The sequence below is a fragment of the Medicago truncatula genome, chromosome 5 (genome assembly GCF_003473485.1).
Source record: "Medicago truncatula cultivar Jemalong A17 chromosome 5, MtrunA17r5.0-ANR, whole genome shotgun sequence".
Classification (NCBI taxonomy): domain Eukaryota; kingdom Viridiplantae; phylum Streptophyta; class Magnoliopsida; order Fabales; family Fabaceae; genus Medicago; species Medicago truncatula.
Window position 1 is genome coordinate 23826654 of NC_053046.1, and position 27258 is coordinate 23853911.

A 27258-nucleotide genomic window follows, 5' to 3' on the forward strand; every position below is an offset into this window, starting at 1 on the left:
GGGACGGATTAAATATGAATTTTTTACGCGCCAAAAAGTAAAGAAAGCGTGACATCAAACCACCAACCTCGAAATCGAATATTGAGCTGATTTTATGCAGGAACCTCAATAAAAATACATCTAGAGGATCTGCAAAGTTTCGTAGAAAACCGACAACGTTTCGATTTATTTTGATTTTTCGACCGAAACGCGCAAAATCGCAACTTTTGTTTCAAATGAGCACCCTCCACGGGACGAATCTTGTCCCCCAAAAATTCAGGCATGTTTGGGACATCATAAGGACCTCCAGCGAGAAATTTTAGCAAATTTTCACGCGGGATTCGTTAATTGCGAATATTTTAAGCGTCATTAGCCGAAGAAACGAAAAAGCAAACCCCCCGTTTGGCTCCCGAATTGCAAAATGCCACCTTGCCTTGGCTTGGCATGGGCAGGGGAAGGTCTAGTCCAGGCCGCGAAAAAAAATTTCAAACCGGTATGACCTTAATAACACGAGCGCACAGGCGAGCGCGAGGAATTTCCGCCCCCCGACGTGGTTTGGCCCGAGCACGTGCTCCCAGCGAGATTTGGCCTACCACAAAAATTTCGATAGTACGGGAGCGCGCTGGAGATTTTGCCTACGAATCCCCTCCAGACGTGATTTGGCCCGTGCCTCGTGGAGATTTTCGCCCACGAATCCCCTCCCGACGTGATTTGGCCCGTGCCTCGTGGAGATTTTTGCCCACGAATCCCCTCCCGACGTGATTTGGCCTGTGGCTGCCCAGGCCAAGAACGGCAAGATTTCCCCCACTTTCCCACCAAATCTCCCCCAAATTCATCAAAAGATCCCAATTTATCAAAAAAAATTGATGAAAGCAGCTCAAATTGATGAAAATGGGGCAGATTTGGGGGGAGCATCCTGTTGGGGAGTGTCTGGGGGCCCCCCAGCCAGCCCCAGCCATGCCCCAGCAAGGTGCTCCCCCTATATATGCTTGATGTGCCATTTCCAATTTTGTAGAAAAAAGGGTGAATTTTCCCTGCAGGCATAAAGTCCCGAAAAAGTGACTTAGAGGTTGAATTTGTCCGCGATTTTTTTGCAGGCATGTTAGGGACATAAAAACAACATCTCCCACAAAAAATTAGAATTTTCCGACGAGGGACGGATTAAATATGAATTTTTTACGCGTCGAAAACTCAAGAAACCGAAGAATTAAAACACCAACCTAAAGATCGAATTTTGAGCTGATTTTTTGCAGGCACCTCAATAAAAATACATCTAGAGGATCTGCAAAGTTTCGTAGAAAACCGACAACGTTTCGATTTATTTTGAATTTTCGACCGAAACGCTCAAAATCGCAACTTTTTTTTCAAATGAGCACCCATCCACGGGACGAATCTTGTTCCCCAAAAATTCAGGCATGTTTGGGACATCGTAAGGACCTTCTCCGAGAAATTTTGGCAATTTTGCACGCGGGAATCGTTAATTTCGAATATTTTAAGCGTCATTAGCCGAAGAAACGAAAAAGAAAACCCCTTGTTTGGCTCCCGAATTGCAAAATGCCACCTTGCCTTGGCTTGGCATGGGCAGGGGAAGGTCTAGTCCAGGCCGCGAAAAAAAAATCCAAACCGGTATGACCTTAATAACACGGGCGCGCGCGAGGAATTTCCGCCCCCCGACGTGGTTTGGCCCGAGCACGTGCTCCCAGCGAGATTTGGCCTACCACAAAAATTTCGATAGTACGGGAACGCGCTGGAGATTTTTGCCCACGAATCCCCTCCCGACGTGATTTGGCCCGTGCCTCGTGGAGATTTTTGCCCACGAATCCCCTCCCGACGTGATTTGGCTCGAGCACGTGCTCCCGGTGATTTGGCCCACCGCAAAAATTTCGATAGTATGGGAGCGCGCTGGAGATTTTTGCCCACGAATCCCATCCCGACGTGATTTGGCCCGTGCCTCGTGGAGATTTTTTCCCACGAATCCCCTCCCGACGTGATTTGGCCTGTGGCTGCCCAGGCCAAGAACGGCAAGATTTTTGCCCACCAAATCGCAACTTTTTTTTCAAATGAGCACCCATCCACGGGACGAATCTTGTTCCCCAAAAATACAGGCATGTTTGGGACATCATAAGGATCTTCACCGAGAAATTTTGGCAAATTTGCACGCGGGAATCGTTAACTGCGAATATCTTAAGCGCCAGAAAGTCATGAAAGCGGAAAATCGCAGTTTTTTTTTCAAATGAGCACCCATCCACGGGACGAATCTTGTTCCCCAAAAATTCAGGCATGTTTGGGACATCGTAAGGACCTTCTCCGAGAAATTTTGGCAATTTTGCACGCGGGAATCGTTAACTGCGAATATCTTTAGCGCCAGAAAGTCCTGAAAGCGCAAAATCGCAGCTTTTTTTTTCAAATGACCACCCATCCACGGGACGAATCTTGTTCCCCAAAAATTCAGGCATGTTTGGGACATCGTAAGGACCTTCTCCGAGAAATTTTGGCAATTTTGCACGCGGGAATCGTTAACTGCGAATATTTTAAGCGCTAGGAAGTCAAGAAAGCGTAAAATCGGAGCTTTTTTTTTTTCAAATGAGCACCCATCCACGGGATTAAACTTGTTCCCCAAAAATTCAGGCGTGTTTGGGACATCATAAGGACCTTCTCCGAGAAATTTTGGCAATTTTGCAGGCGGAAATCGTCAACTGTGAATATTTTAAGCGCCAGAAAGTGTATTCAGCCTCAGTGGATCGTGGCAGCAAGGCTTCATGTGAATAGAAAAGGGGGGGGGGGGGGGGGGGGGTCTGAACCTGGGATATTGGACCACCTGTTTCAGATGCTGTTGGATCTCTCTTTTCCCTGGGTTGGTGAAATATTTGCAAGTTTCAAGAATTCCTTCAACACCTCCAAGGGCTTGAATAACATCAGTTCTGTAATTGTTCAAGTCTGTGCGCACTAGAAGGGATTTTGGTGTTAAAACTTGATACTGCTTAAAGTCTGTGTGCACCCTCCATCCTTTATCATAAGCCAAAGTGTGTCTATCCTTCTGAAACAAAGTGTTAATACGTGGTATTCCTCTGTCCCATTAGTCCTGCCATGACAATCAAGAGTCAGTAAATAAGTACATTTGTACTAAGGGAAAAAAAAACTAATTGCAACTACACAGTTCAAAAACACCAAAAACCACAATATTTTAGAGCACTCACTTCCAAATCCTCAAGGGTCAAGCACCTATTTTGTGCCTGTGCTTCCTGCCTTTTCAATGCATATTCAGCCCAAACGCGTCATGAATCAATGAACTCGCTTTCCCAAGGCTGCATCACAAAAACATATGAATCTATTTACAAAAATTGATCAAATGCAAGTACAAATACAAAAGTAAATTAAAAGAAAGAATTACGGTTCACCTGTAAGCCAACCACCATAGAATAAGCAGTTAAGGAGAAACGTCTACCTCTTTCTGTCGACATGCTGCCTGAGATTCTAGTTCCTCAATGCACAATCTTGCAGTGGACAGCTCTTCAACCTTTTCATATTTTACCTGTTGTGCCAATTCCAACCCAATACATTCTTCTCAGACTTGTTTGACAAAGCATTGGTGGATTGAGTGGAAAAGTCGCTGAAATTAACTCAGTCTCCAAAATCATAATACAGAGGTATTGCTTATATCACAATTTCAGAATCCAATCCAAAAAATAAAAACTAATTTCAAAACGGTTCCTAATTTCACAATCCCAAAAAATGAAAGAAACAAAAAGAGATAGTGGTCGGAGAATTGGCCGTCGGCGCTGGTTACCGGTCGGAGATAGTGGTCAGTCAGTCGCGTTTCAGAGAGTGGCGGAGCCAGACAAAAAAGTTTGACTATATATAAAATAAAATATATGATTTAATTTAACTATATATAATGAAGAATGATTTAAATTGACATACTGTTTATGCATACTATGAAACAACACAATCCCACTACAAATCTACAATGAATTATTCAAACATTTTCCTTTACAAAGCATTTAGTCTGTTAAGTGTCAAAGGTTTAAACTCTAAAACAAAGAATACCAGACCATCTCCATACCGCAAAACAAGACATAAACAGATGAGAGTCCTTCCCTTACAACAGATGGAATTTAGGGTTTAACAACAGATGGAAAACTCGTGGCAATCAACTAAACTCATGGCAATTACATTCAATTTCAATTTCAATTAAAGAACAACGGATGGAATTGGAAACCAGTGGCAATCAACTAAGTTACTAAAGATGGAAAACTCATGGCAATCAATAAAAAACATGTAATCATCATATCAGAATCATAATTAATTGAAGGAAATTACATTCAATTTCACATTACCTTACAAATTACAACAATTAGTGTTTGTTGTGAGAGATGAAGATAGCTGAATCGAAACAGAAAATGGAGGAGGATGCGATGGTGAACTGATGATGGATGGAGGGAGAGTGGTTGCAGTCGCAGTTCACCGGTGGTGGTGTGGTTCGGCCTGGTCGATTTGCTTGAGAAGAAACAGAACGTGTTCTCAGAGGAAAGAGAAATGGATGTTTGTTTCTCCGGTGCAAGCAACTGAGGCACCGAGCTTCCACTTGTTTAAGCATTGGGAATCACGAAGAGTGCATTGGGAATCGCAAAGAGTGCATTGGAAGCAAATGAAGAAAATAGTCAAAATACAAGAACCAAAAGAAAACAAAAATTTAAATGAAAAATAATTTCCATCAAATTTTTATTTGGACTTTATTTATTTTGAAAAGAAATAAAAAATTAAATTTAATATCTTTCTTCCTTCAAAAAAGAAATGAAAAATCTTTCAATCTATAGATTATAATCTATTGTAAAAATTATTTATTTAACAATTGGAGGGTTATACATTTTTAAATTCTTAAGTAGTTGATTTTTATTTCACTTACATTACACCAATTAAAATCATCTATTTCACTTACATTATTTTTATTTCTTTTTGACAATCATAGAGGAAGAAATTAAGGGAATAAGTTCATAAATAAATCTTCCTTCAAAAAAAAAAGTTCATAAATAAATCAATACATCTCACATTCTCTGGGTAACCACCGCAGCCACCGCCCCTCCATTTGAGTCTGACAAAGTGACCTTCCCCTCTCTCTCTGAAACAAAAGTGAAAAAACATAACCCAAAATCAAAATTCAAGGTCTCTCCTCTCTCATTCGGTAAGTCATCTCCTCTCTTCTCTTTTAGGTCAGTTTTGAACTTAAATTGAAATTGAATCAGGATATTGAAATTGAAACCGAATTAAGATAGTGAGAGTAGTAGTGATTGCAGTACTTAAATTGTAATTGATTTTAACTTAGGGTTTGGTTAATTGGTTACTTAAATTGATTTTATTTGTTTCTGTTCCTTGCTTCTGTTCTCTTCCTATGTTGTTTATTCCCTGTTTTTGAGATAATTGGTTACTCAATGTGGACCAATGTAGCTAGATGGAAATGGAATTTTGGAGTCATAAAGGCATGCATGAGATAATTAATGGTTACGTGTATAGTAGTAGCTCCTATCCCACTTTTTGGTTTATGTGTATGAATTGATACCATCTTGTAATAATTCTTCCTGTTTGACTTCATAATCTTCACCGGGATCAATGTTCTCTTCATTGGCATGGATCTGCAAACTTTATTCTGAATCACTCGCTTGTGTCCCTGGATTACTTAGCATAGTGGGAGAAAAATCCATTGTTTTCTCTTGATCATGATAATCTTGCTCCTGATTAACACCAGTCTTCTCATCGGTATTTTCCACACCAGTTAATGCATCAAGGCACATTGCGGCAGATTCATCCAAATTTTGAACTTGTTCAATTGAACGGCCACTGGATTCTTTTGGAGAAACATTTAAGGAATTCATATTCTCCATGACAGATCCTTGATGGATAGATCCTTGATGGATATTGATCTGATCTATTTTTTCAGCTTCATCTTCAACCCTTTTTGTTCCACTAGAATCTTCATGAACCTTAGTTTTTTCACTCAGTACTTCATCTTCACTTTGTGTTGCAGGATCTAATTCCTGATTTTCTTCATTTTTCTCTTTATCGACATTCGTTTCCATGCTTTCCTCCATGTTAACGAATCCAATATCATCTCCTTCAGGTGGTGATTTCAACTTCGACTCTGACATCACTTCACGGGCATCAGCATTTACATCAGCAGAGCTTATAATATAAAGGTTTGAGATATTATAAACTAATAAACTAATTACAACAAAATCAACTATAGCACTTTCCTATACTAAGATGTGAAATTTATCAATTGCTTTTGGTTGTTTGGAATTGAGTTATGCCCTAATTTATGAGTCACATAACAGAAACACAGTCCGTCAGTTAATTTTTTAAGTTGACGTATGCCTTTATTTGAATTCAACCTAACAGAAGCATGATGTGTCACCCCCTTTTCATCGTTTGCTTAATAGGTATTATTAGTTTGCATAATTGGTAAGAATAGATGCTATAAATAAGAAAATAAATATAATGATATTTCCTTAAAAAAAGTGTTAGCTAGGTGTAAGTTTTCTTCTTTATTGACTCGTTCTCAATATTTCTTTGACACCATATTATGAGAGTTTTCTTTGATATTCCTATAGATAATGAGAGTTTAGAAGTATGAAGATGTCATGAGTGAGTAAAATGGAGTTAGTGTTAAATTTTGTACTTAAACAAAAAGGGGAAAAGGAAACAAGAAATTGAAGGTTAGTTTGTGGCCCAATCATTGTTTGATTCTGGTTGTGCTATTCTTGTTTTATGCAATTCTTGTATTCTGGTCATGGTTAGTTTTATGTTATTCTTGTATAAGTATTCTTTTTGCACAATCTTTGTTTGAGTGGAGTAATGCATTTTACAAAGTGCATTGGGAAAGAGTTCATCATATAGTAGCAAATAAGGAATAATCAAGTGAGCAAGGCAACTTAACAGATTTTTTGTGTATAAATAAAGTGTGAGATAGTCCAACTCAAACGCATAAGTGCCTCCGCAAAATGGCGAAGAAGAGCGAACATCTTCCTCAAGAAGTGATTAATGAAATCCTGTTGAGGTCCATCCATTGTTGTCAACAAACAAATACCTCTGTCTCCTATAACTCTTACCTACAATGAATATATTATCAACTTTCTGTGTGGCTTGACATATGAACCGTCAACTGATGATTACTTGGTAGTTTTGGGGTACTACCAATACGATGATAACTTTTTGGAATCTGGTTTAACTGACTTGGAGATTTTCTCATTGAGAGCTAATAAGTGGAAACAAATTGAGTTTGGTTCTCCTTTGCCTTACAAGTCTCCATATGACGCGTGTCGCAGACTCGGGTCCTTCTTGAATGGGGCTATTCATTGGCTTAGTAAAGTTGTCATATTAACTTCATCTTTAACTTATTTCATCATTTATGTTTTATCTTTTACATTATTTTATATGTTATTGTTGTGTTAAAATAGAATTGGATTTATATGATTTAAATGATGCTTACTAAGGTCTATTTGTAGGTAAGATTGATTGAAACTGTGTCATGATCAAAGTTTCTCTGCATTTGTATCATTGTATGTGTTTGTTTATGGATGAGTTTGGCTAAGGTGGTCTTACCACTTCACAAAAGTCAAAGCAGGATTAACTTTTGGCTAAACCTTTTATGTGTGATCTAGTTCTTGATTTCCAATTGATGTTTTCATTGTTATTGTGGTTGATTTAGATTGAAACTTGTTACTTTCTCCGAACAAAATGGTTACTTGCACCGAGCACTTGGAAAATTTGCAAAACTGGACATTAGACCAAAGAATTAAAACTCGTCTAGAAGATACCGGTTTTTCACATTTCAACAAACTTGCAAAATGTCAACATGATAACAAGCTTATGGAATGTGTGGTATCCCATTTCAATTCAGAGACATGTGGATTTGAATTTGGTGTCATAAAATTAATTTTTGGATTGAAAGATGTGCTAAACATTACAGGCTTGCACATTACAAGCAAGCCCCGACATCATGCTGATCATCCAATTCATTGACCGGGGGCAGCGAGGAAGATGGATCTGTGCTCGAGCTATTTCTACGAATAGGTCCTCCTCTTCCTGAAGATCTACTAGGTCCTCCTCCTGAAGACTGGCCACTACCAAAACTATAATTGTATTCCGGGTAACCTGGAAGTTTGTTGGGGATTATCATATCATGGATGGTAAACAGATCGCGGACCAATAACACAATCTTATCATTAGACTGATTCTGGTAGAAAACAGGGGCATCATGTTAGTCACTCCATTCTGAAACTAAAAGCATACTTAAAAGCATACAGTCCACTCACAAACATTTCTAAAAAATTGCATCCTGGGGATGTAAATAATAAAACACTGGCTACTATGTTAGACTCTTGGTAATTGGTATATACCGTAAAAAAAAAAAAAAGAGATCGCTTTAAGTGATTTTATGACAGAATTAATCTGAACCGTTTAATCTATTATTAATGGCTCAAATTTAAAACAGTGTGAAAACTGCAGCAAATCGGAATTCCTAAAATCAGCCACTAGATTTTTGAAAAAAAAACAATGTATGACAATTGTTTTTCTTCAACTCTTATAAAAGGGCACCAGAATCACAATCTAAACCAAGTCCAAATAGTCCCTTCTTACTCTCCAAGTTCATTTCTTCTTTTTTTCTCTTAAAGCTAGCTAAGGAAAAAAAAAAGGGTGGCAAAATTCCAATTCTCTTTGTTTTTATAATGTTGTTTTCTTTAAGTTCAGCCAATCCAATCAAGAGAAAGCAATACACACCATGCAAAAACATAGTCCTTTATTTTCATGACATAATTTACAATGGAATGAATGCAGCTAATGCAACATCTTCAATAGTAGAGCTCCACAAGGTGCTAATTTAACAAAATTAGCAACCCAATTTCACTTTGGTAACATTGCAGTTTTTGATGACCCTATCACATTGGACACTAACCTTCATTCAAAACCAATTGGAAAAGCACAAGGCTTTACATTTATGATACCAAAAACACATACACTTCTTGATACAAAAGGGGGGCCCAAGATATGGCAAGTATATTCTAGAAGGGGTAAGAAGGTTAATAGTGGCTAGCAGTCAGTGACGTGGCAGAGAGTGAGGAGAGCATCCAATCATTTTCCACTTTATAAGGAGTAGGCAGTTAGAAGAGAGAGGCATCCAGGATTATTGCTAGATCTGTCAGAAATAAATAGGGGGCTGTAGCTACCCTATAGGAGCCTTGCTCTGGTTCATTGAGTCCTATACTATTATGACTGATGCATTTGAAGGCGAGGTTTATTTTCGATTTTGTGTTGATATTAAGTTTTTCGAGTGTTGGTAAGTTACTAAATTTTATATTACCAAATGTATTATCATAACTGATGCATTTGAAGGTGAATGTGAAGTTTATGACCAATGGTAATATAAAATTAAGTCATAATAATTGTTGAAAGCAAATACATTAAGAAGTTATTATTGTTTACATTGTTGGGGCTGGTACTATGATAGCTAAGTGTGCGGCTCTGTTGTGGTGTTGTGGCAGAGTGTTTTTTTGGGGTTTATCAGTGTAATGAGGTGTTGTAGCTCGTTTCTAGAATATTTTGGTTTTGGTTGTTCTACAAATTTGAGATGTTTCTATATTGGTTTTGGTCCAATTTGCTTTGTAGGGGTGTGCAATTTGTAATAACATAAATCGGCAAATTGCATAAGCTTATATATTCGACGTGAATTAAAATGTTGTTTTTCTTTTAGGCGAAATCTATACTATTATAATTTGTGGACGATTTTTTAAAAAAATTATCCACGTGACATTCTTACAATGACTCTCCTATCAGCGTTTTGATAATTTGAAATTTGAAATCTAAATAGTTTTTCATAAAAAATTATCCTCATATGTCAGTGATGAAAAATTAGATACCTTAGGGTTGCACCTTAAGTATTTCAGTCTCTTCCGCAAAGATTCAACATCTTTTGGAAGCAACTGGGGAAAGTTTTCTGTGATGATGCGGTTAACCTCAGTTTCAGCTTTGTTCCAGAACTCTAAACTGTGGCTGTTTAGATGGGGGCCTGATCTCATTGCTCTGAGATGGGCAGCTATGAACACCTCCAGCATCTTCTCGTCGAGTAGTGGTGGCCAGTTTGAATCACTTGCCTACAATGGAGTAAAATATTTAGGGCTTAATTACTCTTTTGGTCCCTTAATTTATTTTTTGGTTTTATTTTGGTCCCTTAACTATTAAAAGTTTCGTTTCGGTCCCTTAACTTATTTTTGGGTTTTCTTTTGGCCCGTTAACTATTAAAAGTTTCGTTTTGGTCCCTTCACTTATTTTTTGATTTCGTTTTGGTCCCTTAACTTATTTTTTGGTTTTGTTTTTGTCCCTTAACTCTAATACATTCATCCTAACATAAAGACCAAAGTGGTTGACGGTAGGCATGGCAATGGGGCGAGGTGGGGACGGGTTTTACATTCCCCGTCCCCATACCCGATTCTCATATACTTACCCGTTACCCTACCCATACCCAACGGGGATGAGAAATTGAACCCCATCCCCGTCCCCGACGGGTTCGGGTATCTGTAACACCCCGTTTCCCAAAAATCAATTAATTAATAATTCATGCATCAGAGTAATTCCCAAACGGGCATGTCACACTACATTTTCAAAATTTCTTAAATAGAATATAAAATCTATTTAATAAACGTCCTTCAAGTCATTATTAAATTTGCAGCGGAAAATTTGCCTCAAAACAACGATAGCAATAGTTTAAATCTCCATAATTAAATCTTTGGCATAAAGCCTTATCAACATAAATTCAACAACCATAGGGCTACGTCAGCAATATTCAAATTTGATACATAGGAATGAAAAACAATAAGAAAATCCCATCCCGTACGTATCAGAGCCCTAGACACTTTGAGCCACCACTTCTAATAAACTTCAATACCTGCAAGTTACCCATACGAAGGGCAACAATTCCAAGCAGAAGGGGTGAGATTCACAAACAATAATAATAGATATATAAATCATCAACTTAATTAAATAACGTAATAAGCAACATATAAGTCAACAATAATATTCATACTTCTTCGACTTTAATAACTCTTACTAAATCAACCAACAACGACAACAACAACTCGACCACAGCAACAATATCTCCCTCAACAACAACGACCACAACACAACCTACAACAACGACAATATCACCATCCACGACAACGACAACATCATCCACTACATCAACGACAACGAACGACAGGGTACTATTTTCAACTCAATGAATGACTAAGCATTCCGAGGCATAAGCCCCCAACAATTTGAATGATGAAAATTCCAGGGCATGAGCCCTCAACAGATTGAATGATTAACATTCCAGGGCATGAGCCCTCAACAGATTGAATGACAAGGCATTCCAGGGCATAAGCCCTCAACGGTTGAATGACGAGCATTCCAGGGCATGAGCCCTCAACAGATTGAATGACAAGCATTCCAGGGCATGAGCCCTCAACAGTTTCCTAATCATGAAAGGACTCCACTTGTGTATATCAGCATACAACTCAACTACGACAACGACTGTGCATAATAACTTATGACTTACTCCCCAACTTGGTCAACATCAACAATCTATGACTCCGTTACTTAGAACGACAACTTGCAACCTTACAACCTGAACCAACATCTTGTATAATCCAATTGAATGCATGTATGCATACACCAACAATCAGCAGCAAATCATATTCAATCAACAGCAACATATAATAACAAGCAGCGAGACAACAATAATAATAATCATCATATACAACAAGTAGGACTCATATCAACATCTTTCATATTATATAACTATCCCCTCATTGTTCATCAACCTAAGTCGACGTCATTAAACATTATAAACATCCTCTCTGAATCTCCGTATAATCAAGAATAACTTCTCCCCTACCTCATGGGTCTACTCATATCATCACGTGCGACAAATGATCGCAAAATCCTAAACAAGGCTTCTGAAATGGGACAACTCGCGAGGCGAGAGGCTCTACTCGCCATGGCGAGTTAGGGTAAACTACTCACCATTCCATTCTGACACCATTCCAAGTTCAATCTCATTCTAAAACTTTGCCTAATCATTAAGGTATATGTTCAGGCCCTCATAAACACCCAAGGTTAAACTCACAGCTCAAAAACACGAAATCTTGCAAGCTCTCTGCCCACACTCGCCACGGCGAGTAAACTTGCTCGCTATGGCGAGCTGCGAAATGCAACTCGCGAGGCGACCACTCCTGCTCGCGAGGCGAGCGATGATCTTCATCACTCGCTATGGCGAGGTTCATCACTCGGGAGGCGAGCGATGAATAACAGTACGGCCAGGTTACAGTTTTTCTCAAAAATTCACCCAATTCCATGGTTCTAACCTTAAAACTGATTCTAAACATCAATATATGAATTATCTAAAGTCTGCTCATCATTCCTACATCAATTCACCCTAATTTCATCATTTAATCATCAATTCTCTCCTTAACCCTAATTCCCAATTCTCCAAATTTATTCATAATCTTTATTAAACAGAATCAGAATTATATAAACTAAAATCATTGCAAGTTAGCCTCACCCTTACCTTAGATTGATGAATAATGCTTAACAAAAATCTGAATTCTCCCCACTTGGCTCTTCTCTTGGCTTTTCTCCCCAAAAACTGCTTCCACGTGAAAATGTTTTCTGACTGACAGTTACCAACTTTCCCCTATTCTTAACTTCCCTCAAATATAACACTTAACTCCTTCTTAATTCCTTTAATTAAAATATAACCCCCAAAACTTCAATAATTACTAATTCCCACTTATTCTATTAAATAGTAAAATAACTCATTTAATAAAATATAACACACCACATAATCAACATAATTATATAAAATCATATATATATATATAAAAGACCTTAAATCGACTAATAATAATTAAATAAAATTGGGGCGTTACAACTCTCCCCAACTTAAGAATTTTCGTCCTCGAAAATATACCTCAGATCCGACGATCCCCAACTGCTGTCTGAGTACCAGCTAAAGCAAACACCTTGCCACCTGTCCTAACCTTCTTAGGTTGTGTACACTGTGAACTGAGATGTCCTTCTTCGTCACAATTGAAGCAAACAATATCACCACGCTTGCATTCAGCTATCGCATGCCCCTTCCTTCCACATCGGAAGCACTTCTTCTCCTCACCATTGCAGACATTACTCTTGTGGCCCCTCTCGCCACACTTGTAGCAAACAATCTCAGCATGAACATCTCTTCTCTTAGGTCTCCTCTCATCATTCAATCTTTGCTCTCCTTTGACAACAGGAGCACTGTAGGGCTTCGGCCGATCTTGTTGACCCTTGTTCCTCCGCTCATTCCTAAGCTTATAGTGAGCTTTCGTATCCTCCTCGTAAATCCTACAGCTGCTCACCAATTCAGAAAAATTTCTTATCTTTTGGTACCCAATGGCCCGCTTAATATCAGCACGCAGACCATTTTCAAACTTAATACACTTTGAGAACTCAGCAGTCTCAGCGGTATAATGCGGATAAAAGTTAGCAAGCTCTACAAACTTTGCAGCATATGCAGTTACAGACATGTCTCCCTGCTTCAACTCCAGGAATTCAATTTCTTTCTTACCTCGGACATCTTCCGGAAAGTACCTGCTCAGAAATTCCCTCCTAAACACAGTCCAGGTCACAACTTCTCCACCATTCTCAAGATTAGGAAGCTCACCTACCCACCAGTCATCTGCCTCTTCAGCCAACATGTGCGTCCCGAACCGCACCTTTTGCACCTCGCTGCATTGCATGACTCGGAAGATTCTTTCAACTTCCTTGAGCCACTTCTGAGCTCCATCAGGATCATATCTACCTTTGAAAGTTGGTGGATGATTTCTCAGAAAAGTTTCTAACATCCTAACCTCGGCATTTGCACCAGCACCAACATTTGGTTGTTGCCCTACAGCTTGAGCTACAGCCTCAAGTGCAGCAGCAATAGCAGCATCATTTCTTCCAGCCATCTCAAACTCTACACCACAAACAAAAATCAGAACAACAAAAGACATATTAAAGTCGACACACTACACTACGTGGCTCAACACGACTCTACTACTTGGCCGGACGGACCAACCTGCTCTGATACCAATTGTAACACCCCGTTTCCCAAAAATCAATTAATTAATAATTCATGCATCAGAGTAATTCCCAAACGGGCATGTCACACTACATTTTCAAAATTTCTTAAATAGAATATAAAATCTATTTAATAAACGTCCTTCAAGTCATTATTAAATTTGCAGCGGAAAATTTGCCTCAAAACAACGATAGCAATAGTTTAAATCTCCATAATTAAATCTTTGGCATAAAGCCTTATCAACATAAATTCAACAACCATAGGGCTACGTCAGCAATATTCAAATTTGATACATAGGAATGAAAAACAATAAGAAAATCCCATCCCGTACGTATCAGAGCCCTAGACACTTTGAGCCACCACTTCTAATAAACTTCAATACCTGCAAGTTACCCATACGAAGGGCAACAATTCCAAGCAGAAGGGGTGAGATTCACAAACAATAATAATAGATATATAAATCATCAACTTAATTAAATAACGTAATAAGCAACATATAAGTCAACAATAATATTCATACTTCTTCGACTTTAATAACTCTTACTAAATCAACCAACAACGACAACAACAACTCGACCACAGCAACAATATCTCCCTCAACAACAACGACCACAACACAACCTACAACAACGACAATATCACCATCCACGACAACGACAACATCATCCACTACATCAACGACAACGAACGACAGGGTACTATTTTCAACTCAATGAATGACTAAGCATTCCGAGGCATAAGCCCCCAACAATTTGAATGATGAAAATTCCAGGGCATGAGCCCTCAACAGATTGAATGATTAACATTCCAGGGCATGAGCCCTCAACAGATTGAATGACAAGGCATTCCAGGGCATAAGCCCTCAACGGTTGAATGACGAGCATTCCAGGGCATGAGCCCTCAACAGATTGAATGACAAGCATTCCAGGGCATGAGCCCTCAACAGTTTCCTAATCATGAAAGGACTCCACTTGTGTATATCAGCATACAACTCAACTACGACAACGACTGTGCATAATAACTTATGACTTACTCCCCAACTTGGTCAACATCAACAATCTATGACTCCGTTACTTAGAACGACAACTTGCAACCTTACAACCTGAACCAACATCTTGTATAATCCAATTGAATGCATGTATGCATACACCAACAATCAGCAGCAAATCATATTCAATCAACAACAACATATAATAACAAGCAGCGAGACAACAATAATAATAATCATCATATACAACAAGTAGGACTCATATCAACATCTTTCATATTATATAACTATCCCCTCATTGTTCATCAACCTAAGTCGACGTCATTAAACATTATAAACATCCTCTCTGAATCTCCGTATAATCAAGAATAACTTCTCCCCTACCTCATGGGTCTACTCATATCATCACGTGCGACAAATGATCGCAAAATCCTAAACAAGGCTTCTGAAATGGGACAACTCGCGAGGCGAGAGGCTCTACTCGCCATGGCGAGTTAGGGTAAACTACTCACCATTCCATTCTGACACCATTCCAAGTTCAATCTCATTCTAAAACTTTGCCTAATCATTAAGGTATATGTTCAGGCCCTCATAAACACCCAAGGTTAAACTCACAGCTCAAAAACACGAAATCTTGCAAGCTCTCTGCCCACACTCGCCACGGCGAGTAAACTTGCTCGCTATGGCGAGCTGCGAAATGCAACTCGCGAGGCGACCACTCCTGCTCGCGAGGCGAGCGATGATCTTCATCACTCGCTATGGCGAGGTTCATCACTCGGGAGGCGAGCGATGAATAACAGTACGGCCAGGTTACAGTTTTTCTCAAAAATTCACCCAATTCCATGGTTCTAACCTTAAAACTGATTCTAAACATCAATATATGAATTATCTAAAGTCTGCTCATCATTCCTACATCAATTCACCCTAATTTCATCATTTAATCATCAATTCTCTCCTTAACCCTAATTCCCAATTCTCCAAATTTATTCATAATCTTTATTAAACAGAATCAGAATTATATAAACTAAAATCATTGCAAGTTAGCCTCACCCTTACCTTAGATTGATGAATAATGCTTAACAAAAATCTGAATTCTCCCCACTTGGCTCTTCTCTTGGCTTTTCTCCCCAAAAACTGCTTCCACGTGAAAATGTTTTCTGACTGACAGTTACCAACTTTCCCCTATTCTTAACTTCCCTCAAATATAACACTTAACTCCTTCTTAATTCCTTTAATTAAAATATAACCCCCAAAACTTCAATAATTACTAATTCCCACTTATTCTATTAAATAGTAAAATAACTCATTTAATAAAATATAACACACCACATAATCAACATAATTATATAAAATCATATATATATATATAAAAGACCTTAAATCGACTAATAATAATTAAATAAAATTGGGGCGTTACAACTCTCCCCAACTTAAGAATTTTCGTCCTCGAAAATATACCTCAGATCCGACGATCCCCAACTGCTGTCTGAGTACCAGCTAAAGCAAACACCTTGCCACCTGTCCTAACCTTCTTAGGTTGTGTACACTGTGAACTGAGATGTCCTTCTTCGTCACAATTGAAGCAAACAATATCACCACGCTTGCATTCAGCTATCGCATGCCCCTTCCTTCCACATCGGAAGCACTTCTTCTCCTCACCATTGCAGACATTACTCTTGTGGCCCCTCTCGCCACACTTGTAGCAAACAATCTCAGCATGAACATCTCTTCTCTTAGGTCTCCTCTCATCATTCAATCTTTGCTCTCCTTTGACAACAGGAGCACTGTAGGGCTTCGGCCGATCTTGTTGACCCTTGTTCCTCCGCTCATTCCTAAGCTTATAGTGAGCTTTCGTATCCTCCTCGTAAATCCTACAGCTGCTCACCAATTCAGAAAAATTTCTTATCTTTTGGTACCCAATGGCCCGCTTAATATCAGCACGCAGACCATTTTCAAACTTAATACACTTTGAGAACTCAGCAGTCTCAGCGGTATAATGCGGATAAAAGTTAGCAAGCTCTACAAACTTTGCAGCATATGCAGTTACAGACATGTCTCCCTGCTTCAACTCCAGGAATTCAATTTCTTTCTTACCTCGGACATCTTCCGGAAAGTACCTGCTCAGAAATTCCCTCCTAAACACAGTCCAGGTCACAACTTCTCCACCATTCTCAAGATTAGGAAGCTCACCTACCCACCAGTCATCTGCCTCTTCAGCCAACATGTGCGTCCCGAACCGCACCTTTTGCACCTCGCTGCATTGCATGACTCGGAAGATTCTTTCAACTTCCTTGAGCCACTTCTGAGCTCCATCAGGATCATATCTACCTTTGAAAGTTGGTGGATGATTTCTCAGAAAAGTTTCTAACATCCTAACCTCGGCATTTGCACCAGCACCAACATTTGGTTGTTGCCCTACAGCTTGAGCTACAGCCTCAAGTGCAGCAGCAATAGCAGCATCATTTCTTCCAGCCATCTCAAACTCTACACCACAAACAAAAATCAGAACAACAAAAGACATATTAAAGTCGACACACTACACTACGTGGCTCAACACGACTCTACTACTTGGCCGGACGGACCAACCTGCTCTGATACCAATTGTAACACCCCGTTTCCCAAAAATCAATTAATTAATAATTCATGCATCAGAGTAATTCCCAAACGGGCATGTCACACTACATTTTCAAAATTTCTTAAATAGAATATAAAATCTATTTAATAAACGTCCTTCAAGTCATTATTAAATTTGCAGCGGAAAATTTGCCTCAAAACAACGATAGCAATAGTTTAAATCTCCATAATTAAATCTTTGGCATAAAGCCTTATCAACATAAATTCAACAACCATAGGGCTACGTCAGCAATATTCAAATTTGATACATAGGAATGAAAAACAATAAGAAAATCCCATCCCGTACGTATCAGAGCCCTAGACACTTTGAGCCACCACTTCTAATAAACTTCAATACCTGCAAGTTACCCATACGAAGGGCAACAATTCCAAGCAGAAGGGGTGAGATTCACAAACAATAATAATAGATATATAAATCATCAACTTAATTAAATAACGTAATAAGCAACATATAAGTCAACAATAATATTCATACTTCTTCGACTTTAATAACTCTTACTAAATCAACCAACAACGACAACAACAACTCGACCACAGCAACAATATCTCCCTCAACAACAACGACCACAACACAACCTACAACAACGACAATATCACCATCCACGACAACGACAACATCATCCACTACATCAACGACAACGAACGACAGGGTACTATTTTCAACTCAATGAATGACTAAGCATTCCGAGGCATAAGCCCCCAACAATTTGAATGATGAAAATTCCAGGCATGAGCCCTCAACAGATTGAATGATTAACATTCCAGGGCATGAGCCCTCAACAGATTGAATGACAAGGCATTCCAGGGCATAAGCCCTCAACGGTTGAATGACGAGCATTCCAGGGCATGAGCCCTCAACAGATTGAATGACAAGCATTCCAGGGCATGAGCCCTCAACAGTTTCCTAATCATGAAAGGACTCCACTTGTGTATATCAGCATACAACTCAACTACGACAACGACTGTGCATAATAACTTATGACTTACTCCCCAACTTGGTCAACATCAACAATCTATGACTCCGTTACTTAGAACGACAACTTGCAACCTTACAACCTGAACCAACATCTTGTATAATCCAATTGAATGCATGTATGCATACACCAACAATCAGCAGCAAATCATATTCAATCAACAGCAACATATAATAACAAGCAGCGAGACAACAATAATAATAATCATCATATACAACAAGTAGGACTCATATCAACATCTTTCATATTATATAACTATCCCCTCATTGTTCATCAACCTAAGTCGACGTCATTAAACATTATAAACATCCTCTCTGAATCTCCGTATAATCAAGAATAACTTCTCCCCTACCTCATGGGTCTACTCATATCATCACGTGCGACAAATGATCGCAAAATCCTAAACAAGGCTTCTGAAATGGGACAACTCGCGAGGCGAGAGGCTCTACTCGCCATGGCGAGTTAGGGTAAACTACTCACCATTCCATTCTGACACCATTCCAAGTTCAATCTCATTCTAAAACTTTGCCTAATCATTAAGGTATATGTTCAGGCCCTCATAAACACCCAAGGTTAAACTCACAGCTCAAAAACACGAAATCTTGCAAGCTCTCTGCCCACACTCGCCACGGCGAGTAAACTTGCTCGCTATGGCGAGCTGCGAAATGCAACTCGCGAGGCGACCACTCCTGCTCGCGAGGCGAGCGATGATCTTCATCACTCGCTATGGCGAGGTTCATCACTCGGGAGGCGAGCGATGAATAACAGTACGGCCAGGTTACAGTTTTTCTCAAAAATTCACCCAATTCCATGGTTCTAACCTTAAAACTGATTCTAAACATCAATATATGAATTATCTAAAGTCTGCTCATCATTCCTACATCAATTCACCCTAATTTCATCATTTAATCATCAATTCTCTCCTTAACCCTAATTCCCAATTCTCCAAATTTATTCATAATCTTTATTAAACAGAATCAGAATTATATAAACTAAAATCATTGCAAGTTAGCCTCACCCTTACCTTAGATTGATGAATAATGCTTAACAAAAATCTGAATTCTCCCCACTTGGCTCTTCTCTTGGCTTTTCTCCCCAAAAACTGCTTCCACGTGAAAATGTTTTCTGACTGACAGTTACCAACTTTCCCCTATTCTTAACTTCCCTCAAATATAACACTTAACTCCTTCTTAATTCCTTTAATTAAAATATAACCCCCAAAACTTCAATAATTACTAATTCCCACTTATTCTATTAAATAGTAAAATAACTCATTTAATAAAATATAACACACCACATAATCAACATAATTATATAAAATCATATATATATATATAAAAGACCTTAAATCGACTAATAATAATTAAATAAAATTGGGGCGTTACAGTATCCCTACTCCATCCCCGTCCCCGTATTGAATAATTTTTTTAATAAAAAATAGAAGTTTTTTGCAACCCCTAGAGAAATTTTGTAATAAATTATCCAACAATATGTTCACTTTAACATTTGTTAGACCGATTGATTCAGTTTCTCCTTTAAATATCAATAGTAGTTTTTATAATACGACAATTATCAAACAAAATAACATGGCATATCAAGATAAAATAGTTTTTTTTTGGATTTGGGACGGGTTTGGGTATGGGTTTGGGGTGGGTACCTATATACCCATTACCCGTCCCATACCCGTGTTTTTAAATCGGGGAAAACCCAAACCCATACCCAAACCCAGTCAAAACAGGGAAAACCCGTCAAATTGGGTTTGGTCTGGGTGGGTAACCACGGGTATGGGTTTTGTTGCCATGTCTAGTTGACGGAGGAAGAGTTAAGGGACCAAAACGAAACCAAAAAGTAAGTTAAGGGACCAAATGAGTAATTAAGCCAATATTTAGAGTAGAGATGAAGAACAACAAGACTTCACTAATTAACAATTAATCACCTACCTTTGCAGCCATTGAATTAACCTCGTCCAGTATCTTCGGGTGTAAAAAAACAAAAATTAATATTTGAACGGAACAGATGAAGAACAAGATGAAGGAACAGATTTAGATTTTTAGAACAAGATGAAGGTACCTTTTTCAGATTTTTAGAACAAGATGAAGGAACACATTCAGATATTTGAACCGCTGATGAAAAAGGAGAGAGCGAAAATGCTTTTCTCTTCATGGAACAAATTAGGTTGGGAATTAACTGAAGGAACAGATTATAGGTGGAGGAAGAGATTGATGGGATTTACAGAATTGAATGAAAATGTTTTTCTTCCATGCTTTAATTAATGTCTTCCCGAGGTTTGACTGTTTGACAAAAATATTTCGCCAGGTTTGACACAGTCGAGGAAGCCGGTCACTGTTGTTTGGTAGGCATAGATCTTATTTCTCCACTTTGGAGCAGAATATTTCGCCAGGTTTGACACAGTCGAGGAGATCTATTTATTTTAAATACTACTACTAATTTCATTCGTAAAAAAAAATCAGTAACAATTTGAATTAATATTAATGAATTAATGAAAACAATTCAATGCATATGCTTTCCAAATTCAGGGATATTTTGGTATTTTCATAACTAATCTACACTTCTTTCTCTTCTATTTCTCTACTCTTTCTCTTGTAACAAACAATGCTCCAAATCTACTCTATTTCTCACATCTTTCTCTCTTCTTATATTCTCTCTCACATATTTCTCTCTTCACAATCTCTCTTTGCATCCAAACAGGGGCACCCACCACCCAGCTAGCCTGGGCACGTGCCCGGGCTCAACCGATACTCAGGACGGATCTCTTTGGGGGATCTATAGGAGCCATATCATTCCTCAAGGATGCTATATATATTATATTGGGCATAAATAATCAAAAGTTTACTCGGTTGCAGTGGAATGACGAGTGTGCTTTCACTGTAGGGACTTGAACCGGCTCCCCCACACTAAAATCAAAACAAGCTAACCATTTTATCTACTTACCACTTCTTGGTACACATTGAAACGGTTTTGTATATATTATATACAATTTTGGCACCCCTAACAAATATAATCAGGATTCGCCACTGCGCATACTTTCTTTGTATCGCTACAAGAAACTTACAACAAATTTGAATTTTTGTGACGGCCAAAATTCGTCAATATAGGAAAAATTTATGTAGCTAAATTCGTCTGTCAGTGTCAAATGGCTGTCACGACATGTTTTCCACCTTTACCTACGGTTTTTTCCTCAGGTAAAACTTATCATTATTTTATTTTGCCTTGAAGGTAACTTCTACTGGTAGAGAAGAAGTGAAAATAATGCGGATAGCCAAACAGACAATTTTGAAGGTAATTTCTACTGGTGGAAAAGAAGTGAAAAACGTTACCCCTTCAATTTTGAGTGATGTTTTACCCACGTAAGGATAACATGCCATTTTAATAATGTAAAGATGAACGGAATTTTTTTAAAAACCCCAAAATGATATAATCAACTATAATGTCTATAACATCTAATTGATCAACATTTCTCAAAACATAAGTAACTCTTGTACCTATGGTGTTCGGAAGCAAGAGGCTAAAATAAATAAATCAATACATGTATCACCCCAACTGTCTGTAGCATAAATCAGGGCGAACCATGTGTACTTGAAAAAAGTTAATGCATGGTACCACCACATATCTTAGAATCAGCTGGTCCTCAATATCTCTAGGCACCTGCAGCCTATCTGAACTGTATGGCATCCACTTTATATTCTCCATGATATCAATTTGCAACTGTTCAACAGTTTTTCTCTTAATCGATGTATTGAATTGTTTGGCGATCACGTCTATCCACCCGAGAGATAAAGGGAAATCAGTTGGCAAGTTTGGAATCTTTTCCTGCGTTAGGCAAGGGAAACGCTCCAACGCGAATACGGTCAAAGCTAAGCTAAAACAACACATATTTGATTTTCCTCCATCTTTAACTATATAAGCCAAATCATTCTTTATGTGGGCCAACATTGCTGTTCCCCAAGCATAGTTTTTTACCGTCTCACCCAAAAGAGGTAGATAGTATGGGTGACAGATCCTTGACCGGGAAGGGAACAAAACATTTGCGAAACAGTAAAATACAAAAGCTTTTGCCCTAATCCCTGCATCCGCAGTAGATCCAATACCAGGGCTTTCAAAGTGAGCTAACAATTTTTTTGGATCAACTCCACCTTTCAACCTTATTTTACTGTCACCTTTAAAGAAATCCTCCGCAACATTTCTTTCTAAACCTAAATTTGTTTCCACGACTTCGACACTATTATTACGTACATTTCCCGACACCGCCATCCCATTGATGGGAAGTCCGGTGATGTAAAGGATGTCCTGCAGTCCAAAATCCAAATGAACCACATTCGCACCATTTTCAAATACAAAACACTTAGTTTCAACATTATAATTGTTCACGAGAGCATTTATAATATGCAAGGGTAACGACAAATCCCCTGTTAGAGTCAGCAACTTTTCGCGAAGCTTCACCAAGAATCCAAAACCCATTTCTTCGACTTTTTGTTTAACACTATCATCTATTGTCCATTTCTTGATATTATTTAAATGCAAGTCGGAAGATGTTATCATCTCTAGCTAACCAAGAAAAACAAAAGTTAAATACTAATAAACCTTATGCAACCACACTTGGCACCAGTGGCGGAGCCAGGATTATATTGGAGCCTGGGCACAATTTTAATTACAATTTTTTTTTTGGCTAGCATAAGTCAAATAAGAAAAATGCAGCAAAACAGAAAAAACCAGCAAAACATGAGTAGAATAAAAGGGATGAAATATAATATACCAATAGTGTACTACTAAATATAACCCAAAACCTAAGCACCAAACCACAAAACAGGCAACAATAACTAAAGACTACGGTAACAAGAAAGTAAAACACCACAAAAGAGTTTGTCAGTTTGAAGTAGCTGGATAAATCACACCCCAAAACCTAAAAGCACTAGACCACAAAACAAGCAACAATAACTAAACACTACAGTAACAAGAAAGCAAGAGACCATAGGATGACACAAAGCTGAAACCACAATCAAGTTATCAATTATTAACTAAACACTTAGTTATTTTTTAAAAAATAATTAAAAATTTGATTTTATATAACACTTAGTCATAAATAGAGTTTCAGCCAACTTGAACACAATAAAAAATTTGATTTGTGAAAATTATTTTCTAAAACAATGAAAAATATTAATAAATTAAAAATTTGAAAATAAGTTCCCCCGCCGGAACGAGGGTCCCAAAAAAGGCGCCATGAACCCTCCTTCCCCTGGGAAAACAATAGACCCAGAAATTATTATTATTATTATTACTCATCTATGTAGTATCACAACAGCTTAATCAAAAGAACTTAAAGCAATTATCATCATCACAACTTAATCAAAAGAAGTTAAAACAATTATCATCATCAAAAGAAGTAAAAACAATTATCATCATCACAACAGCTTAATCAAAAATAGTTTGAATTTATTTATATAATCACTTAACTTAACAATCAAAAGAGCTTAATCAATTCAATCAATAATCAATTCATGCTCTGTTAACTAACCTGAATGTGACTGAGACGAGAGAGAGAGATGTGGTGCCGGTGAGTGAGAGCTGCGTGCGAGAGAGCGAGAACGGTGTGGTTTGTTTGAGGAAAAGGGAAGAAGGAACCGTTTTTTTTGAGCAAAAGGAACCGTTGTGTGTCGTGTTATAATATTTTAAAATAAAACAACATTAAAAATAAATCATAATCATTTTTAAAATATTTTTTGTCCCACTTTTGTGCTCAATTTCCACTGGTAGAAATCAGTCAAAATAGAAGATGTAAGTTTAGCACTGGATTTTAATTTGTGGCAATTTGGAAGCATAAAATAAACGAATTGGCAATTCATGCTATATATATTTGAAAGCGTAAACTAAACGAATTGGCATTGCACCCCAGTGGTTAAAACACTGGTTTAATGTGTAATTGAGGTCTGGGGTTCGAATTCCCCTCGCCCCTGGCCTTTTTTTTTTTATTTTTTTTTAACGTTATATATAATTGTTTGTTTCCATGCTTCCAAATGCATCTATGTTTTTTCTTTTAATTTTATTTTTTATTTTTCTCTTTTTTTTTTTTTTGGTCAAGTAGCCTAGTGGCTAGAGCTCACACAATTTAATTGTGGAGAAGTGGAGTGTCCGGGGTTCAAACCCCGGCTCCTGCATATAATATGCAATATCCCTACCAACTGAGCTAAGCTCATGGGGATTATTTATTTTTCTCTCTTTACCTTCTCTTTTATTTTCCTTTTAATTTCTCATACTTTTTTTTATTTGTTTTATTTTATTTTACTTAAACTAGTAACATAGTTAACGCTTGTATACTTTGTATTTGAATGTAAATGAGTAATAATAATAATAATAATAATAATAATAATAATAATAATAATAATAATAATAATAGAGTGAGGATCTGTTGACACCAAATGTTACACCTCTCAATAACGTTTTAAGCGATATAAATTTTATAAAATCCACCGTTGGATTGAAAGTCATGAAAAAAGTGACAAGTTGGCACTAATAAAATTAAATTTCATAATATTAGAACTTTTTTATGAGCAAATATGCTAAACAAGTTTTCACTCAGCTTTATTTCTATCGAATCAAGTGGTGTACTCCACATTTACATATGTTTATTAATAAAGTTGCCTTTTTCTTTGTGTTCCCAGAAATTCATCTAATTATAGAAACAATTTTGCTTAATATTAACCGTCATGTTGATTGAAAAAAATATTTATAATACTTTCCATCATTTCCAATCCTGTAATGTTTAGAACAAAGAGAATTGGAATTTAGAAACAGCTTATCTTCATTTTAAGTGCTTATTGTAGTCAAGTTTTCAGTTTCTTTTTCATTCAAAGGTGGCTGAAACAATTTTCTGCTACAGACACGTATTAATACATTCAGTACTTTGTTTCCCTTACAATTATAATTCCAGTAGTCATTTCTCTATCATATTTCAAATTGTCATTAGTTACTTTTGGTTAAACGTAATATATAAAGAGACTTTATATATTACGTTATAATTAATTATTCAAACTTCAATACTAATTAAATATTTTATGTTACTAATTACTTATTTTTAAGAACGATGCAAAATCCAAATTAATATCAATTAATTATTTTCTGTTATTAATCAATTATTTTTATCACCGTTGCAAATATTAATTAAATATTTTTTGTTAGTCAATTAGTTACAAAAATAATAACTTTACAATATTAATTAACTGTTACTAATTAAATATTTTTATCAATTATTTATTAATCAATTAGTTCCTCTTTACATGAAATTGTCCATTTCCCTTCTCATCCATGGCTTCATCTTCTAATGCCCCCCATCGTAATTCCTTGATTTATTTTGATTTGTTTTATGTAAAAATGTTGTATCACGATTGTTGCCTTTTTTTTAAAAACGGCGCGTAAGCGAAAATGATAGCGACAAAAATAATAATTTTTCGTCTGATATTCTAAGCATTGTACCAAAAAATTTTTTTTTTTTTTTTGCATAAATCTTCTCTATTTTCTTTGTCCTGTGTTTTTTTAATTGTTATTCTTCTCTATTTCTTGGGTTCAATGAAAAGCTTCGCTCCGCTTTGTATAAACCCGTATGCGTGAATGACATTTCTTTAACCAATGATTTTAGTTCATCCCCATTTTAATTTAGAATATTTGTTTCTCAATTAATTTATCTTTAGGAAATTAGAATATCTATTTAATTAATTAACATCTCTTTTCGCAACTCTATAAATAGATTTATCATTTTATCTTTATGCTCGATCTTGTATTTTATTATTATACTTATGCTATTTGATTTTTCATTGGATGTGTATTTACTATAACCTAATAGACAAGGAGAAACACAATTGCTTATGAGTTATGACTTTTATTATAGATATGATGCATTTGAACAAGACTCAACTGCAAATCTATGCTCAAAAGAGAAACTTAAAGCTTCCAGAGTATTCTTTTGAGTGGGCTGGTTCACTTCACGCTATACGTTTCAAGAGCAAAGTTACAATTGATGGACAAACCTTTGAGAGTCCTAAGTTTTATTCGACATTGAAGGAAGCTGAACATGCAGCAGCTGAAAATGCTTTGACATCAATATCACCAAGTGGAACTAAAGAGGCTAGTCTTAATCATTTATGGCTAATTCGATAACTTTTTTATTCCATAACTTAATTCTTTTGCTTGGTCCTTTTTACATATATATGGTTGTCTATATTTCAGGATGAAATTGTGGTATACAAGAATCTTTTGCAAGAATTAGCTCAAAAGGAAGGATTGAAGTTGCCTGTATATAGTACCAATAAATCCGGCGAGGCTCACAAGCCTATATTTAGTTCACAAGTGGAGATAAAAGGGGAAATATTTACTGGTCAAGAAGCTAAATCCAAGAAGCATGCTGAGATGAGTGCAGCCAAAGTTGCTTATACATTTTTAGACCCAAAAAAAAGAGTGTAATTTTGCCAATCCGTAAAGTTTATTTGCATTGTTTTTATTCCCAATCATATTTATTTTGATTTTGACACTTATTTAGGACA

The 27258-nt window shown here is 37.2% G+C and overlaps 2 protein-coding genes and 2 long non-coding RNA genes across 4 annotated transcripts; 2 read left to right on the forward strand and 2 right to left on the reverse strand.

Moving 5' to 3' along the window:
- Window positions 1–2816: 2816 nt before the first annotated feature.
- On the reverse strand, window positions 2817–4918 carry LOC112417863 (uncharacterized). Its single transcript, XR_005646383.1, has 4 exons — window positions 4317–4918; window positions 3378–3511; window positions 3177–3284; window positions 2817–3061 (listed from the first exon to the last, which is right to left on the reverse strand). It is a non-coding gene; the product is annotated as an uncharacterized lncRNA (long non-coding RNA).
- Window positions 4919–4938: 20 nt separating this feature from the next.
- Window positions 4939–7622, forward strand: LOC112417873 (uncharacterized). The gene is made up of 2 exons (XR_005646384.1): window positions 4939–5161; window positions 6585–7622. It is a non-coding gene; the product is annotated as an uncharacterized lncRNA (long non-coding RNA).
- A 329-nt stretch (window positions 7623–7951) lies between these two features.
- Window positions 7952–21138, reverse strand: LOC120580660 (uncharacterized). Its single transcript, XM_039834697.1, has 4 exons — window positions 20777–21138; window positions 20647–20685; window positions 9891–10124; window positions 7952–8209 (listed from the first exon to the last, which is right to left on the reverse strand). Exons 1-4 carry the CDS (start codon window positions 20867–20869, stop codon window positions 7952–7954), a joined length of 624 nt encoding a protein of 207 aa, XP_039690631.1. The 5' UTR covers window positions 20870–21138.
- A 5470-nt stretch (window positions 21139–26608) lies between these two features.
- Window positions 26609–27178, forward strand: LOC120580661 (double-stranded RNA-binding protein 4-like). The gene is made up of 2 exons (XM_039834698.1): window positions 26609–26842; window positions 26945–27178. Exons 1-2 carry the CDS (start codon window positions 26609–26611, stop codon window positions 27176–27178), a joined length of 468 nt encoding a protein of 155 aa, XP_039690632.1.
- Window positions 27179–27258: the final 80 nt, after the last annotated feature.